The sequence below is a fragment of the Dama dama genome, chromosome 15 (genome assembly GCF_033118175.1).
Source record: "Dama dama isolate Ldn47 chromosome 15, ASM3311817v1, whole genome shotgun sequence".
NCBI lineage: Eukaryota > Metazoa > Chordata > Mammalia > Artiodactyla > Cervidae > Dama > Dama dama.
In genome coordinates, this window is record NC_083695.1 from 86,975,374 (window position 1) to 86,989,485 (window position 14,112).

The 14,112-nt window shown below is 44.4% G+C and overlaps 1 protein-coding gene across 4 annotated transcripts in view; it reads right to left on the minus strand.

Annotated features, from left to right (window-relative positions):
• Positions 1-1,453: 1,453 nt before the first annotated feature.
• Positions 1,454-14,112, minus strand: part of FGFR2 (fibroblast growth factor receptor 2) — a 105,369-nt gene continuing 92,710 nt past the window's right edge. For 3 of the 4 annotated variants that reach the window (XM_061162790.1, XM_061162793.1, XM_061162791.1), the window contains 5 exons: positions 9,932-10,054; positions 9,300-9,370; positions 7,876-8,013; positions 6,109-6,214; positions 1,454-3,150 (listed from right to left, as the gene is read on the minus strand). In XM_061162790.1, coding sequence (XP_061018773.1) covers positions 2,986-3,150; positions 6,109-6,214; positions 7,876-8,013; positions 9,300-9,370; positions 9,932-10,054 — 603 coding nt within the window. In that variant the 3' untranslated portion in view covers positions 1,454-2,985. Of the gene's footprint in view, positions 3,243-6,108; positions 6,215-7,875; positions 8,014-9,299; positions 9,371-9,931; positions 10,055-14,112 lie in introns of all 4 variants that reach the window. The other variant, XM_061162792.1, reaches the window with a different exon arrangement.

Sequence of the window (14,112 nt, forward strand, 5' to 3'; positions counted from 1 at the left end):
CGTCTATGTCACCAGGGACGCCCCCTTGATGATGAATTTAATTCTAAAATGAAAATAGCTAATGGCCGGTATAGGATTACAACTTACTTCATCTAATAACAATATAATTTACATTGTAAAAGCCATAGACTGCCCCTAAACAGTCTCAAAAATATAGAAGATACATCATGAAATTGCATGAACATGGAGCATCAAGTCCTTCCTGAAGCCTGGCCAGCCAAGGAGAGCCCGCTGGTGAAGACGGCCAGAGGGCTACAGAAGTCTTCCTGTATACACGTGACTGCCTTAAAAAGGCTGCTTTCACCTATTTTTACTTTTTTTTTTAATTGAAGTTTAACTGATTTACAATGTTATCTTTTTCTTTTTTTGGCTGTCCCATGTGGCTTGCGGGTTAGTTCCCCAATTAGGGATTGAACCCAGGTCACAGGATTGAAAGTGCTGAGTCCTAACCACTGGTCTGCCAGGGAATTCCCGTGTTATCCTATTTTTATTTATTTATTTTTTATTATCTTTTTTTTCCGTGTTATCCTATTTTTTTAAATCTCATTCTTTTAGGTGGGATTATACCCCTGTCCTGATAATAAATAGTGCAGAAGATTGGCAAGTGCAGAACGAGGGCTGAGGTCACTCTTCAGTTGGCTGGTGAGACCCTTGCTTCACTAACAGCCTCAAACAGAACAAAGATGCCAAGGACAGCACCTTTGTCTTTTTTTTTTCCAAGAGAAATATTTTATTCTAAACTGAAAAGTTGCGTTCTGGCCAAACACGGCACTTTTTAACCACCAACAGCCCCAGAGGGTTCTGAGAGCATGGCTGAAGTTCAGATGCCAGATTGTTTTTGTCTTCTTCTGCTGGTGTGAAGGCTGGCAAGCTGATCTAATGAAGCCTTAAAAGTCACAGGCACATATTTGTCAACAGGCAAAATGCTGTTTCCCTCTTCAGATTCTTGGTGGCATGGAAACAGTACAATTATTTTAAAAATCTGCTCAAGTTGTCTTTTTGAAAATTTGAAGCAAAGTGTAGTTTCCATACATCATGAGGAAGGCAGCTTAAAAGGTTTCAAGGTGCCCAGTATCCAGAGCTTCTAAATGTCTCCCCTCTGATGACCTCCCATCCTTCGAACATCTGCCCAACCACAAAGCTCTCTCCCATGCCCTTCATTTGCTCCTCCAGGAGCAGTTAGGGTCCAGAAAGGAACACAGACTTCCCTGGGGTCCCAGGAAGCAATGAAGCCAGGACTTGAATAACCTTTTCTGATTTTCCACTAGATCCACCTGTCCCAGGTACTGCTGGGTCCTGGCCAAGCGCTCTGAGAAGTCACCTGTTTGTAGCAAACAACAGACCTCCCCAGCTCTGCCTCCCTTCTGGGCGATCACACCACGCGGCACGGAGTCAATGCCTCTGAGCACGGGAAACCACTTGGTAAGACACGAGTGTTAAAAAAATAAGCCGCATGACATTTATTTTGTCTTGTTAACATTAATATCTGTAGAAACATTTTTATTGTCAGTATAAAAATTAACAGGTTTTATTAAATACTTTCTCCAATTTCATAACACGTTAAAAATCAGTGTCATTCGCATTCATGTCGCACAGCCAGAGCAGAGTGAGAAGGTGTTTTGAAAGCAAAACACAACACGTTCATACAGAACGAACACCATGGCAGTAACACGACGCTGGCATCGGGCGGGATCTTTCAGTGAGGTCCTGCCAGAGGAGGTGGAAGCGATCCCTTAAAAAGATGGAAGGATCCCCCAAACTATCAGCAGAACAACTCAGTGTTTCCATTTTCTCCGACAGGGCATGAAGATTCTAAGAGACTTCTCTGTTGCCAGTGAATCTGGAAGCCGTGATGAAGATTCGCCAAAGAGAATACAGGCTAATCTGATCAATGTGCAACTTGGCAGGGAGGGGGGCAGAAGGCCAGCGTCTGGACAGAACATTCTATTAGCATCTCGATGAGAGTTCCTCCCTTGAGGAACGGATTAAGGCATCTTTTTAAGAGAACGCTGGCACCGTTTGTCTTGGGAAGCCCAGTGAAAGGTTTATGGGCCCAATGACCAAGCTGCACCAAAGCAACACACCTTCTCATTAATGGGCCCTTTTACGGGCAGTTAGGTGGTTAAAGGACAATCATCTGACAGCAGAGTTGAAATACAAATAAACCAAAACTTCACTTTCCCCAGATTAGTCATATTTTGTAAATATTTCTCTTTTCAAAGGATCTGGTAACTAGTTAAGTTCGAGCAAGAGATTAACTAGTCTGGTGCGCTGCCTGCATAGAAATGCCACTTAAATTACCAAAACAAGAAAAAGAAAAAAAAAAATAAACAATTGTTTTGTATATTACCAATTCATTAATAAATTAATGTCATATCATTTTTCCCTGAAAGCAAAAGTACTTTTCCACCTCCGCTCGGTGAAAATTAAGAAATTCTGTGTAAGAAACAGCATTTAGCAAATAGCTATTTTTAAAAAAAGAGAGAGAGAGAGACCAATTTGCTAGGTGCGCTGGGACATCCATTTAAAATCAATACAAAAAATAATTCCTTGTAAATATATAATATATATTTATACACAATTTGAATATATTTACATACATCCAGCACCTATATACTGCAATTGTGCTCTATAAGTGTGCGCTGACATATATTTTCTCCAATTATTACAAAATTCACAAGGCAGGCAGAACGTGTGTTTGCCTCAAGTCCGGCTGGTCCACAGCCAGTACCCACAGTGGGTCACGAGCACGTGGTGGCCGATGGCAGTCCATTGCCCCCACAACTTTCTTGTTCTCCTGGTGAAGATTACAAGTCTCCAGCTGGATAAATTCTTTACACGTGTGCCGATCATTTTTCCAAATATTTACTCCTCTGATCCATATATACAAGCCAAGACAACAGGCTCCTGGAGGCAAGGCCCCCCCTGCTCAGTACAGCTAAGTTCCTGACGCCACCCTGTTTGGGGACAGGGGGACAGGCCCATTCATGTTTTAACACTGCCGTTTCTATGTGGATACTGAGGAAGGCAGGGTTCGTAAGGCATGGGGTCCGGAGAGAAAACAGAATCATCTCCCGAAGAGCAAGAACTCCTTGTGTCAGGGTAACTAGGTGAATACTGTTCAAGAAGCTGACTGAGGTCCAAGTATTCCTGAAAGAAGGGAAGAGAGACGTTTTATTTCATCTCGGGTCAGGATAACAAGGTGAATACGGTTCGAGAGGCTGACTGAGGTCCAAGTATTCCTGAAAGAAGCGAAGAGAAGACTTTTATTTCAAACACAGGTTCTTGGGACGTTGATATGGGAGTAGGGACAGGATGGGGGCACCCCCAGCAGGGAGAGACCCACCCAGCCCAGCTCCCGCAAAGACTACCTTGAGACCCCGACTTTATCTCCTTTAGGTTACCCTTCAATAGTTACAAACTATTTCCAAGTGGGGAACCCTAATACCCAGCCGAGCAGTCACCTCGATGGGCAGACCCCAGGACTCGTTGATAGACCACACAGTTCAAATCCATGCCCAGCAAAATGGGGAAGATGTAAGAAGCTGTGGAAGTCCAGGACATCTTTCCAGCACTGAGACCCTGAATATTTATGTCACAAATTACATTTTACTATTGTAGCTTCTAGGATAATTTAAGGGGAATATGTCTTCATTCAGCGAGTAATTTCACAGATGTAATTCATTACTCTCAGAAGCTCTCTGAGTTGAAAATGTAAACAGGTTCAAAAAAGGCTTGGATAGACTCATGTGTGTTATATCCATAGTAGACGGCAAAAGAACAGTTTAGGAAAACGCAGGTTACATTTCAAAGTTTTGCAGGTTTGAAATTCAAAAAGGGCTCTTCTGCTCCCTGAAGCACTTAGTGGTGTTGCTGCCGGGAAACCTACCCAACGGCCCCTAATATTTCTTTCGACTTAAAACAGGTGAAAATCCTCTACCTGCTCTTGTGTGGCCCGTGAGCTAAGAATGGCTTTTAACATTATGAAATGGTTGGGGAAAAGAAAAAAAAATCCAAAGAAGAATAACATCTCATGGTATTAAAGTATGTAAAATGTCCTAAAATTTAAATGTTAGGGTTCATCCAGTTTTATCTGAACATAGACACATTTATTTATTCATTTACACAATGTCTGTGCCTGTTGCTACAGAGATCCACAAAGAGGCGTATGAAACTGAAAATATTGACTGTCTGGCCCGTGACATAAAAGGTTTGCAAACTATGAAAAGATTTCTAAACTGGGCCACTACTGGGTCTCACTGCCGCATCCAGGCTAGCATGTTGGGGTGCTTCTGCTCACACTCCCAAAAGCCAAGGAGTATACTATGACACGTGGTTTTGCTGAGAAGGGGACAAAAAGTGTAGACCACAGCACAATGAGCCTCAGTGTTATCAGAGAAGGGCCCACAGAATGTTGGCGACTATACATTTTAACAGACAGGAAAAAAAAAAAACCCAAACCACCCCTATAATTCATCACCAGGTTTGGCAAGAAAAAGAGTCCCCATCCAAGAAAGGGGGATATGTCAGCTCCAACAACATCAGCATGAACCACACGACTGGAAACAAACACGCCCGCCACATCAAAAGAGAACTTTTTTGCTTACAATGATAAAAAATGAAATTTTGTCCTAAATGGAACCATTTTTCTCCAGCATGTGGTAATGATTTTCAGAAGGAAAGAACTTCGATTTTTATATCCGTTAGACAATATGGCATTCTGCTTTTTTTTTTTTTTTATTTTAGGATGCTAGATGTAAATTTCAGGGTGAAAACAGGCCCACTTTAAATGTAAATGTATAAATAAATGGCATAGGGCATGGACACAGGATCATTAAAATGGAACTTTAGTGCTTTTTCAGTTTCTAACTGAAGCCATAAATGTTCAGATCTGATAGGGGAAAAAAAAAAAAACCTAGGGATATCAGTGGATTCCAAGTCTAGGGTTAAAGGAACTTATACTAGAAACAACAATTTTGGCAGGAGAAGAAAGTTGGTTGTTTTTTTTTTTCCCCCCTTGAACTGTTCCTTTCCTTTTAACTTCTGAAGGTCAGCTGTATTCATTTAAATGCAATCGCTCCCTTTATCAGCCACAGTCAGACACACAGATAATATTGCTGGCTTAAGGCTTCAAATCACAACATTTAATTATTTTAAAAAAATCAATCTGAACTATTAAATACATTATTTTAAAATAAATATGTTCTTTTCCTTCTAAAATGTTTAGGCAGTTTTAACCTTTTCTGTTGTTATTAAGACAACTATGGGGATTTTCTCCCCTTGTCTGGAGGAACACTGTTCTATATCCTCATTAAATACTATTTCTCTCTATTGTGGGGTTTTTCTGGCCTTGATGGGTTTATCATCTTTCCTGCTCACATCACTTTCTTTCCACAACCAAAGATCACTCTCTCTGCATGGTGAAGTAGCCACCATGAGTGTGGACAGTGAGTGACAGAAGATGGTTTCTTTTGTTGTTATAGGTTATAACTATTTTATAGAAAATACATATTTTATCAAAAGTTTTCACTTAAAAATCCTGTAAGTCACTCTTTAAAGGAGTGACTCTGTGCATGTTTACACTATGATCACACAGGGTCATGTAGGTCTATGTCCTGCATTATATAGAAGCTGGAATGGCACAACTTCACTTCATCCTGGCAAGTTCATTGGTAATGGACCATCAGCAGCCCTCAGAGTACTGACCAGGAGCCCTCAGAGTACTGACCAGCAGCCCTCACACTAATGAGCAGAGCAAGGAATCCAACCAGCACAGAAACCCCAGCTCCTTCCCACTCAAATCCAAATGCTGCAGTTTTGGACATTTCTTTCCCCCTCCCCATCTTCCTACACACACACACTGTGGACCCACAAGCCACAGTGAGGGGCGGCCTCAGGTGGGGCCCTCTGTGTCTGCTTTTGTGAGTTGGAACTCTCAAGATGGAATTCCAAGAAAATTCAGGGTTTGGGAGGAACACAGTTTCACTCTGTCCAAGCCCTGGAACAATGATAAACTGTACCCCAGACTCCCACTAGGGAGGCTGCATTTCAAAAGCTTCACGGGGGCTCCCCAGCAAGGACCCTTGGCTTCTGGAAGGAGGCTCTTACCTCGTTGGTTGTGAGTGTGAGAATTCGATCCAAGTCTTCTACCAACTGCTTGAAGGTGGGTCTCTGTGAGGGCACTGCATGCCAGCAATCTCTCATCATCATATACCTGGAAGAGATGGGTTTCCTTGGTGAATTAATTCCCTGAGGACCAGGGGTGTGGCTATATGTCACTCTTAACAGTCAGTATGGAGAGATGTCCTCAATTATGAAAATGTATCAGAACTTCCCTAGCAACTGAATTAGGAGGTGGTGATCCACTCTGCCAAAAGAGGCACTACTTAGTTCCTCTGAAAGGCACTTTGATTTACAAAAACACCACTTTATCCAAAATGCTTTAGGACGGTATCTACACCATCTAAAAAGACACTTCTGGGAATTTCCTGGTGGTCCAGTGGTTAGGACTCAGTGCTTTCACCAGCAAGGACTGAGGTTCAATCCTTAACCAGAGAACTAAGATCTCACAAGCCATGCAGTACGGCCAAAAACCCAAAAAGACACTTCTATGTGTTTTCCTGGTTGACTTCTGGTACCCCTGTAGCAGTGACTTATAACATGGCATCACATTTCCACACTTCTGGACACTGTGGGAAGAGCCAGGTAGGGGCGGGTGGGAACCCAGTCTTCCCTCCCCACACACCCTGCCAGGACCAAAGCTGCTCTACTGTTATCTGCCCGACACTCTGGACAAAGGTTCCTCAGTTTTGAAAAACTGAAGTTTGAAAAGCACAACATTAAGGCAAGGTTCTTATGAATTAACCTGTCGTCACTGGGCTATGCCTTCACTTCCGGATTAACTCTTGGACAGGCCTAGGTTCCCAGGCCTTATCTTGACGATGGGTTTCGACAGACCCTCTATAGTAGAAAAAGCGCCAGGAATGACAAGGAGCACAATAAATGCCTTTATATAATATACTATAAAATGTGACCATTCATCTGACGCCCACTACGCACCGCAAAGCACTCATGGGATTACTGATATAAAATCCCCATGAAACAATACCCAAGAGACTGCAGTCTCTGGAAAAATCCCTCTTCTTAGCTGACACTGGGAGCTGGGAGGAGAGACTCCTTTTCAAAGCACTGATTTTGCTGCACAAGACGCTTGTCAACAACACAAGTAATTCCACTTAAAGTACAGGGTAGGTTTTGCTCGAAACCAGTTTTATAGTCAGATCAGGATTAATATACTATATTAGCACCTGGACAAATTTTTAATCCTCTGCACTGAAATAGGGGTAAAATATAAGTAAGCAGACACTAGTTCATTCACCCTGAGGGCTGTGGTCGAAATCCATCTATGATAGCAATGGTCACAAAGAGGCTGCAGAAGCACCCACTCTCTACTCACAGTGCAGAGGCCACAGACCACTCATGAGAAATGGAGGCAGCCCCATGGATCTCAAGCTTGTATATGAGGGAAGGCTTGATGTATCTTCCTTTCACTCTGAAGAACAGCAAGGACAGCACAGCGGCCCAGGAAGATAACTGTGGGGCTCACTGTGGAAAGCTGGGAGCCCTCGGCCAAGCACCCAACACATCCGTGGTGTAAAGCTCACTCCATACCACCTCAGAAGGATGCTCTTTCTTTTGGACAGTCAGGCCTGTCTGAACTATCTCAGTTCTGGGATTGAGCCCAGGAAGTCTCAGCAATTCTTTTTCTCAAGACATATTTAAAAACCTGGGGGCCTTAGGAAACCAAACCAGCCAGGAGAAGCATTAGTGGCATGGTGGGTCCCTTGGGGCATCAGAAGAGACAACAGCCCTTACAGTTCGTTGGTGCAGTTTGCTGGCTTGTCCATCCTATGTCCCTCCTTAAGCAGCTTAAAAAGTTCCTCCACGGGAATCCCTGGGTAGGGCGAGCCCCCTAACGTGAAGATCTCCCACATTAACACCCCGAAGGACCAGCTGCAAAGAGGAGAGAAAACAGCATTAGTAACCCATCTGAATCATAGAAACCTAAACACACCCAGTTAAGAAAACAAACTCCCCCTCACTTCTTACGTTCAAAGACAAATGACCAGGGCCCTCCTGCAGTTCATCCAACCTGCCCCTTCCTGCCCCCAGAAAGCATCCCCAGATGACGAAGAGGAGATATTCTGATGGGATTTTCCATCAGCAGACAACGGAAAAGTGATGGTAAACCATCACTCTCTGGGGAGGGTACGGAGGGGAAACAGGGATGGAGATTTAGTTCTTCCTTCCTCCTTCCACCACTTTCAAACAAAACTCTTCATCTTCATGCAGTGTTATTAACATGCGCTTCTAAGCTGGAAACACACCCTCACTGATTCTATTAGGGTGGGTTTCAGAAATGAAACTGCCTTCAGTTTTGTATACAGCAAGAGAAGCAGCTCACTGCAAAACCAGAAACCATAAGGCTCTCTTTCTAGGACTGCTGAAGAGAACCAGTGGCCATGGCACAGGCTCCATGCCTGCCCCAGAAGCCCTCCTACCCACACAAGTAAGAACAGCTCAGCTGACTTTTTAACTTTTGGAATAATTATAGATTCACAGAAACTTACAAAAATAGAACAGTGCAATCCTCTGTACCTCTCACCCAGTGACTCCCAGTGGTAACATCTTTCCACCAGATTTCCAAAGCTAGAATTCTAAAACACCGCTTAGAGCCTAGCTCTGATAGTATTTTTAGGTGTATCATAATTGAAATACTGTAGAGTTTTCACTCTTTTGCTGTAATGTTATCAAGGCTGCAAAGATGAGGCTGGACATTTTTCAAAGGATAAACAGGGAGTAGGCTCTGTGGAGATCCCCTGAGTGGCTCTCGTCCCAACCAGCCTCCCCCTGTAAGGACAAACCCTAGGATGGGGAAAATACGACAAACGGCTCTCAAGAAGGAAAAGTTGAAGAGCGCGAAGGACATGCCAACAGCTTGGCAAGTTAGATAGCAGCTTTGTACTTGCACATCCATGAGTAAGTTCAAGGGGGGAGCTTCCGCTCTGGCAGGAGCAGGTTAGCAGTTCCACCTCCCATGTGCTTTGAAGCCAGGCAGATTAGTAACAGAGCATTGGTTACCAGCCTAGCAGAAAATCCGTCCTTTCTAAGGCTGGCTCCTGTACCTTCTCTGCGTGTGTGAAATGCAGCAGGCACCAAAGAAGGAAGGAAGGCGAGGAACAGACAAGATTTCTGCAAGTCAACCCCAGGGAGAAGACAGCAACAAGGGAGTTACTCACACATCACTCTGATGGGTGTACACTCTGTCGAAAAGGGCTTCGGGAGCCATCCACTTGACCGGAAGTCGGCCCTGCAAGTGTGGAAGAAATGTAAAACCCAATATATTAAAACCAGTTTACTTTAGCAGCCCCAACCGGGCTATGCCCTGTTTATTTTAAGAGCTGACACTCTAATGGTTTTTGGTGGAGAGTCATTAGTGAAAAAATACGCTCCAAAGGGACTACACAGCGTGTGGGAGATGCACAGATATGGACATGTTGATAAAGGGTCGTTTCCTCATGATCATACATCTTCCCCAGCACGTTGACACACCCTGGCCCATTTCTAGATGAAAATTAACCCAGAAACTCCCAAGGTCCAATCTTTGCTAGGGAATTTCCAGATGAGGAGCCTTATGAAGATCTTAGAGGCTGATTATTCAGTATATAAGACTGGTTCACATTTACTAAGAGTCTTAACTCTTAGCAAGAGTTAAGCCTGAACTTGCTTATTGAGAAGTTTGTAAGGAGTAATGCAAATGAGCGGGAATAAAAAGGCATTGGTCATTCTAGTTCTGAACATTATCTTTCACCTGGAACACTCCGTGCCACCCCTCCAACCTTCTCCCACCATATCATCACCGTAGACTCACATTTGTGGTCTTTTTGTAATAGTCTATATTGTTGATATCTCTGGCCAGTCCAAAGTCAGCTATTTTCATCACGTTGTTTTCTGTTACCAAAACATTTCTGGCAGCTAAATCTCGATGAATGCACTGAAATAAAAAAAAGAAAGAAACTTGTTTCAAAATGCCACAAGGATTAAAAAGGTAATATAGGCACTTCTTATAATGTAGACAGAAAACACAACTGAAGTCAAAAATTGGTTTTTCTTTTCTAATTAAAGACTAAGGTCCCAACTATTTCAATGAGCAGAGGTAGATAAGAAGCCACATGCCTTTTTAACTTCAGTTGACTGGCATCCTTCACATTGTGAAGACTCAAATGCAATTTTTTCCCTCTCTGCAGTTCAGGACACTGTTTTCTTGCTCATTTTTGAGGCTGTCCCCCTGCTGAGTTCCACCCCATCCCTTCTCTTGGCTCACTCTCCTCCTCTCTCCCCACCCCTTCAGATTCCTTGGCTTAACTCCTCTCTCCCTCAAAACAGAGGACCTGCCCCATTAATTTTATATATTTCCATACATCCTCATGGCTCCCATTCTTAGACACACAGGAAAGATCTTCAAATTCTTATCTATATCCTGACCGCTCTCCTGGGATCCAGATTCTCACTTTTATCAGGCTACAGGGCATTGCCACGTCCCTTTGGCACCTTAAGTTCAAGGTCTCTACTCTTATCTTCTTGGTCTTTTTCATACACACCTGTGACACACACACCAGAATTCTTTACAAACTCCTCTCAAGTTTTGATTTCAACTCCCAAATGCCTCTCCAATTTGTCCACCCAGCTCCACTCCCCCTGCCACCCGCTTAGCCCAGGGTCTCATCACTGCCCACCCCCATCCCCTACAGATGGCCACACTATCTGCACAACAGTGTCTGTGCTTCCAGACTTAGCCCTATTGCATCTTCTTTTCTGTTTCCCTCAAATTTTGTTTCTGAAGGAGCTGGTCACATCTGTTCCGGGCTTATATCAAAATCACTGCCTGTCTATCCAAATCCTCTGTCCAGTTCTCACCCAACACCTGGATCCCACATAGGGCCCAACCTATGTCTGCCACATACACAGGGGCCCGGCGCTGAGATGCTTACTACAGGACAGCTGATTCATGGTTCTAATGTGATCTCTTCAGCCTCAGAAAGCTCTAGTCCTTATAGCTTCTATATTTCCTTTCTGCAAATGATATGCTTTTGTAAGCTGTTGAAAGCGTTTTAGTTGTACTTTAATACACCAAAATTTCATCAGTATACATAGTAATTGAGGTCCCAAAAACCTCCTATTTTTGGAAATGGTAAGGTAGACAGAAGTAAACAAACATCCCTAACAAACCCTTTTACATAGGTTCTGGGCAAAGGCAAACTATTATATGAAGGAGAGACTCCTAGCAACCCCTCTGATATGGGTGAGATGGGGCTGGTTTTAGATAGACACTCTAAGAAACAGGCCATTAAAAAAAAAAGGAGCAAGCCAAACTCTCCCTGAAGAATGAATTAGGAACCATTCTTTTCTGCCCACCCTCCAACTATTCCCTGTTTTCATCCGCTTCTGTGGCCCCTGGACAGGCTAAGGTCATCGAGGGGAAAGCAGGAGAAGCCCACAGGCTGCCTGTGCCCGGCCGGAATGGAAGCAGGAAACGCAGGAGCTCCCAGAAGCTGCCCGGGGATCCGGTCGGGGCGGGAGCCGGGTTCCTGGTTTTGGAGGCCTCTTCAAATGGAACTTCCAAGTCCTGGGCCAAACTCTCCCGGTGGTGTGCTCCCCGCCGACAAGACTGTGCGATTGGCAAGCCATGTGGTCAGAAGAATCTGGCTCCCTGTGCATGGGGCTCCGACCACACATAAGGGCTCAACTCTGAGTCACCATGACGGCGACCTCCATTTTCACTGTGGAAGCCAGAATCCATCACCAGCCTCCTGCGTCCCAGGTGGCTGGGAAACACCAAAGCCCACCCTCTGGGCTGAACAAGAAGAGACTTGGAACCAACACCCAAGAAAAAGAAAATAATCAACGTCAGGCCAAATTTCCATCATCTGCAGAAATCCGAGTTGTTCTCCAGTGCAGAGCTGGCCATTTTATATAACGAGCTCTTGGAATATTTGATATTCCTTTTTTTTTTTTTAAAATAAACAAAGGTCAACGGGTCCCTAAGGAAGGAAGACTTCTATGACCCTGACAGCGTGCTGGATGTCTGTGCACAGTTGATCACATTCAATTTCCAAGGCAACTTATGAGATGGGTGTTACCATAGCCATTTTAAAGATAAGGAAGCTAAGCTTTAAAAAAAAAAAAAAAAAAACAGCAAAAATAAAAACAGTTGTTCAAGTTAAACACCTTGGAGGTTTAACTGTCCTTAAGATTTTATAAAAAAAATTAGTGTACTTTGCACTAAAAATAGAAAGGCTTACACAACTGGGATAAGGCTCAAATACCACATCACCCATTGTATAACTGTACACATCACCGTGTCTTTTAACTTGTCCATCTCCAGCTTAAGCGCAGGACTGCAGGTTCATCTCTACACGCCCAGCAGAGAGCCTGACCCCGTCAATGTCCATTGAACTGAGTTTCTCATTACACTCCATCAGCAATGAGCCAGATGTCACAGCCAACAGTTCCTCAGGCGGGTCTCTAACAAACGCATCACCCTCCACCGGGACAGAATACGTGTGGCAGAGCTAGGATCTGACCTGTCCCCTGCTTCTCCATTGTCCACTATCAGAAATAAGCCCTCCAGTTTTAGAAGCAGGTTCTACTCAGGGTACCATTCTTAAGATCCTCATCTAGAACCTGCTCAAACCTGTTCTAGGTCCTTAATTACAGGTGGCCTTTGGCAAAGAGCCTTGGAAACATATGACTGCAAAGCCTTAGGAAACAGGACTCTGTCCCCTCTATTCCACCCTGGGTTGGCAAACGAAGCCCAACACAGAGCATTTCTTCTCATCTTCTTGGTCTTTTTCATATACACCTGAGATATACACAGAGAATTCTTTACATACTCCTCCTGAGTTCTTTTTGATTTCAACTCCCAAATGCCTCTCCAATGGTCCTTTTCTTGGTCCAGAGAGGCGGGAGTACCTGAGAGCAAGATAGTTGAGTAGAAAACCAAAAGGCCAGGTCTGGGTCCAGCCTCTTTATTCTCTGAACTGACGAGTCCCCATCTCAGAAATGAGCACAGTGACATGTGGGCTCAAAGGTTTCCTGCAGTTTCCTAACAGCCCCCAGCATCTTTACCCACAGGACAGGGATTATAAACACACCTGTTTCTGAGTTATTCTGGGGTTACGGACAATACTGTATGTAAAATGTTCGCCCCAGGCCTGGGAGGACACTAAGCTCTCAAGAAGTGGTAGTGATTAGTAGCATGATTATTATTACAATACTGCTAATAAGAGTACTTTCAGTTTTCCATTCTAAACCGTATTCTTTTCCCCATTTTGCAGAGTTCATCGGATCCTCAGTTCTCTCTTCACCACACCACAGAGCAAAGCAGGAAGGCTCTGATGCTCGGGGCCAGGGTACGATGTGGGTGGTGGGGCGGGGAAGGACCACCATCATTCCACGAGCCAGACTCAACCATCTTCTTTCTCCTCCTTCTGCCTTCCTGAGACACCTCTCTGGACCTCTGTGAACCACATTCTGGGTTTCTTCCTCCTCCTCTGAGGCTGTCTCCTCCGTCTTTTCCTGCGCTTTAAGTCAATCTCTGGATTTGAGAGGTTTCTCGGGGTTTGACTCCAAGCTTCTGTTTCTGCCTCTCGCCAACCTCCCCCCCAAGGTGAACTCATCCATTCCCATGCCCTGAACCTATACCTTCTTCACTGGCTCCAGTGTCTCGCCCAGACCCCCAGAGCTGAGCTGCACCTTCAGTTTCCCGGCGGACATCCGCCCTTGAATGACCCTCGGACATACTGGAAATGCACCTGGGGTTTCCCATGGGAATCAATTCCTGCCACCACCCCTGCCCCTCCCATCTTCCTCATCCTGATAAGCTGTACCACCATCACACCACCGTCCAGTTTCTCAAGGTGGAAATCCAACAGTCATCTTTGGTCCCTCTTTCTCTCCCTCCCGTATCTACTCAACCCATTAACTGTCCTGATGGCAAAATATATCCCAAACCAAATCTACTTCTCCGGTGTCTATCGGAGCCAATAAACC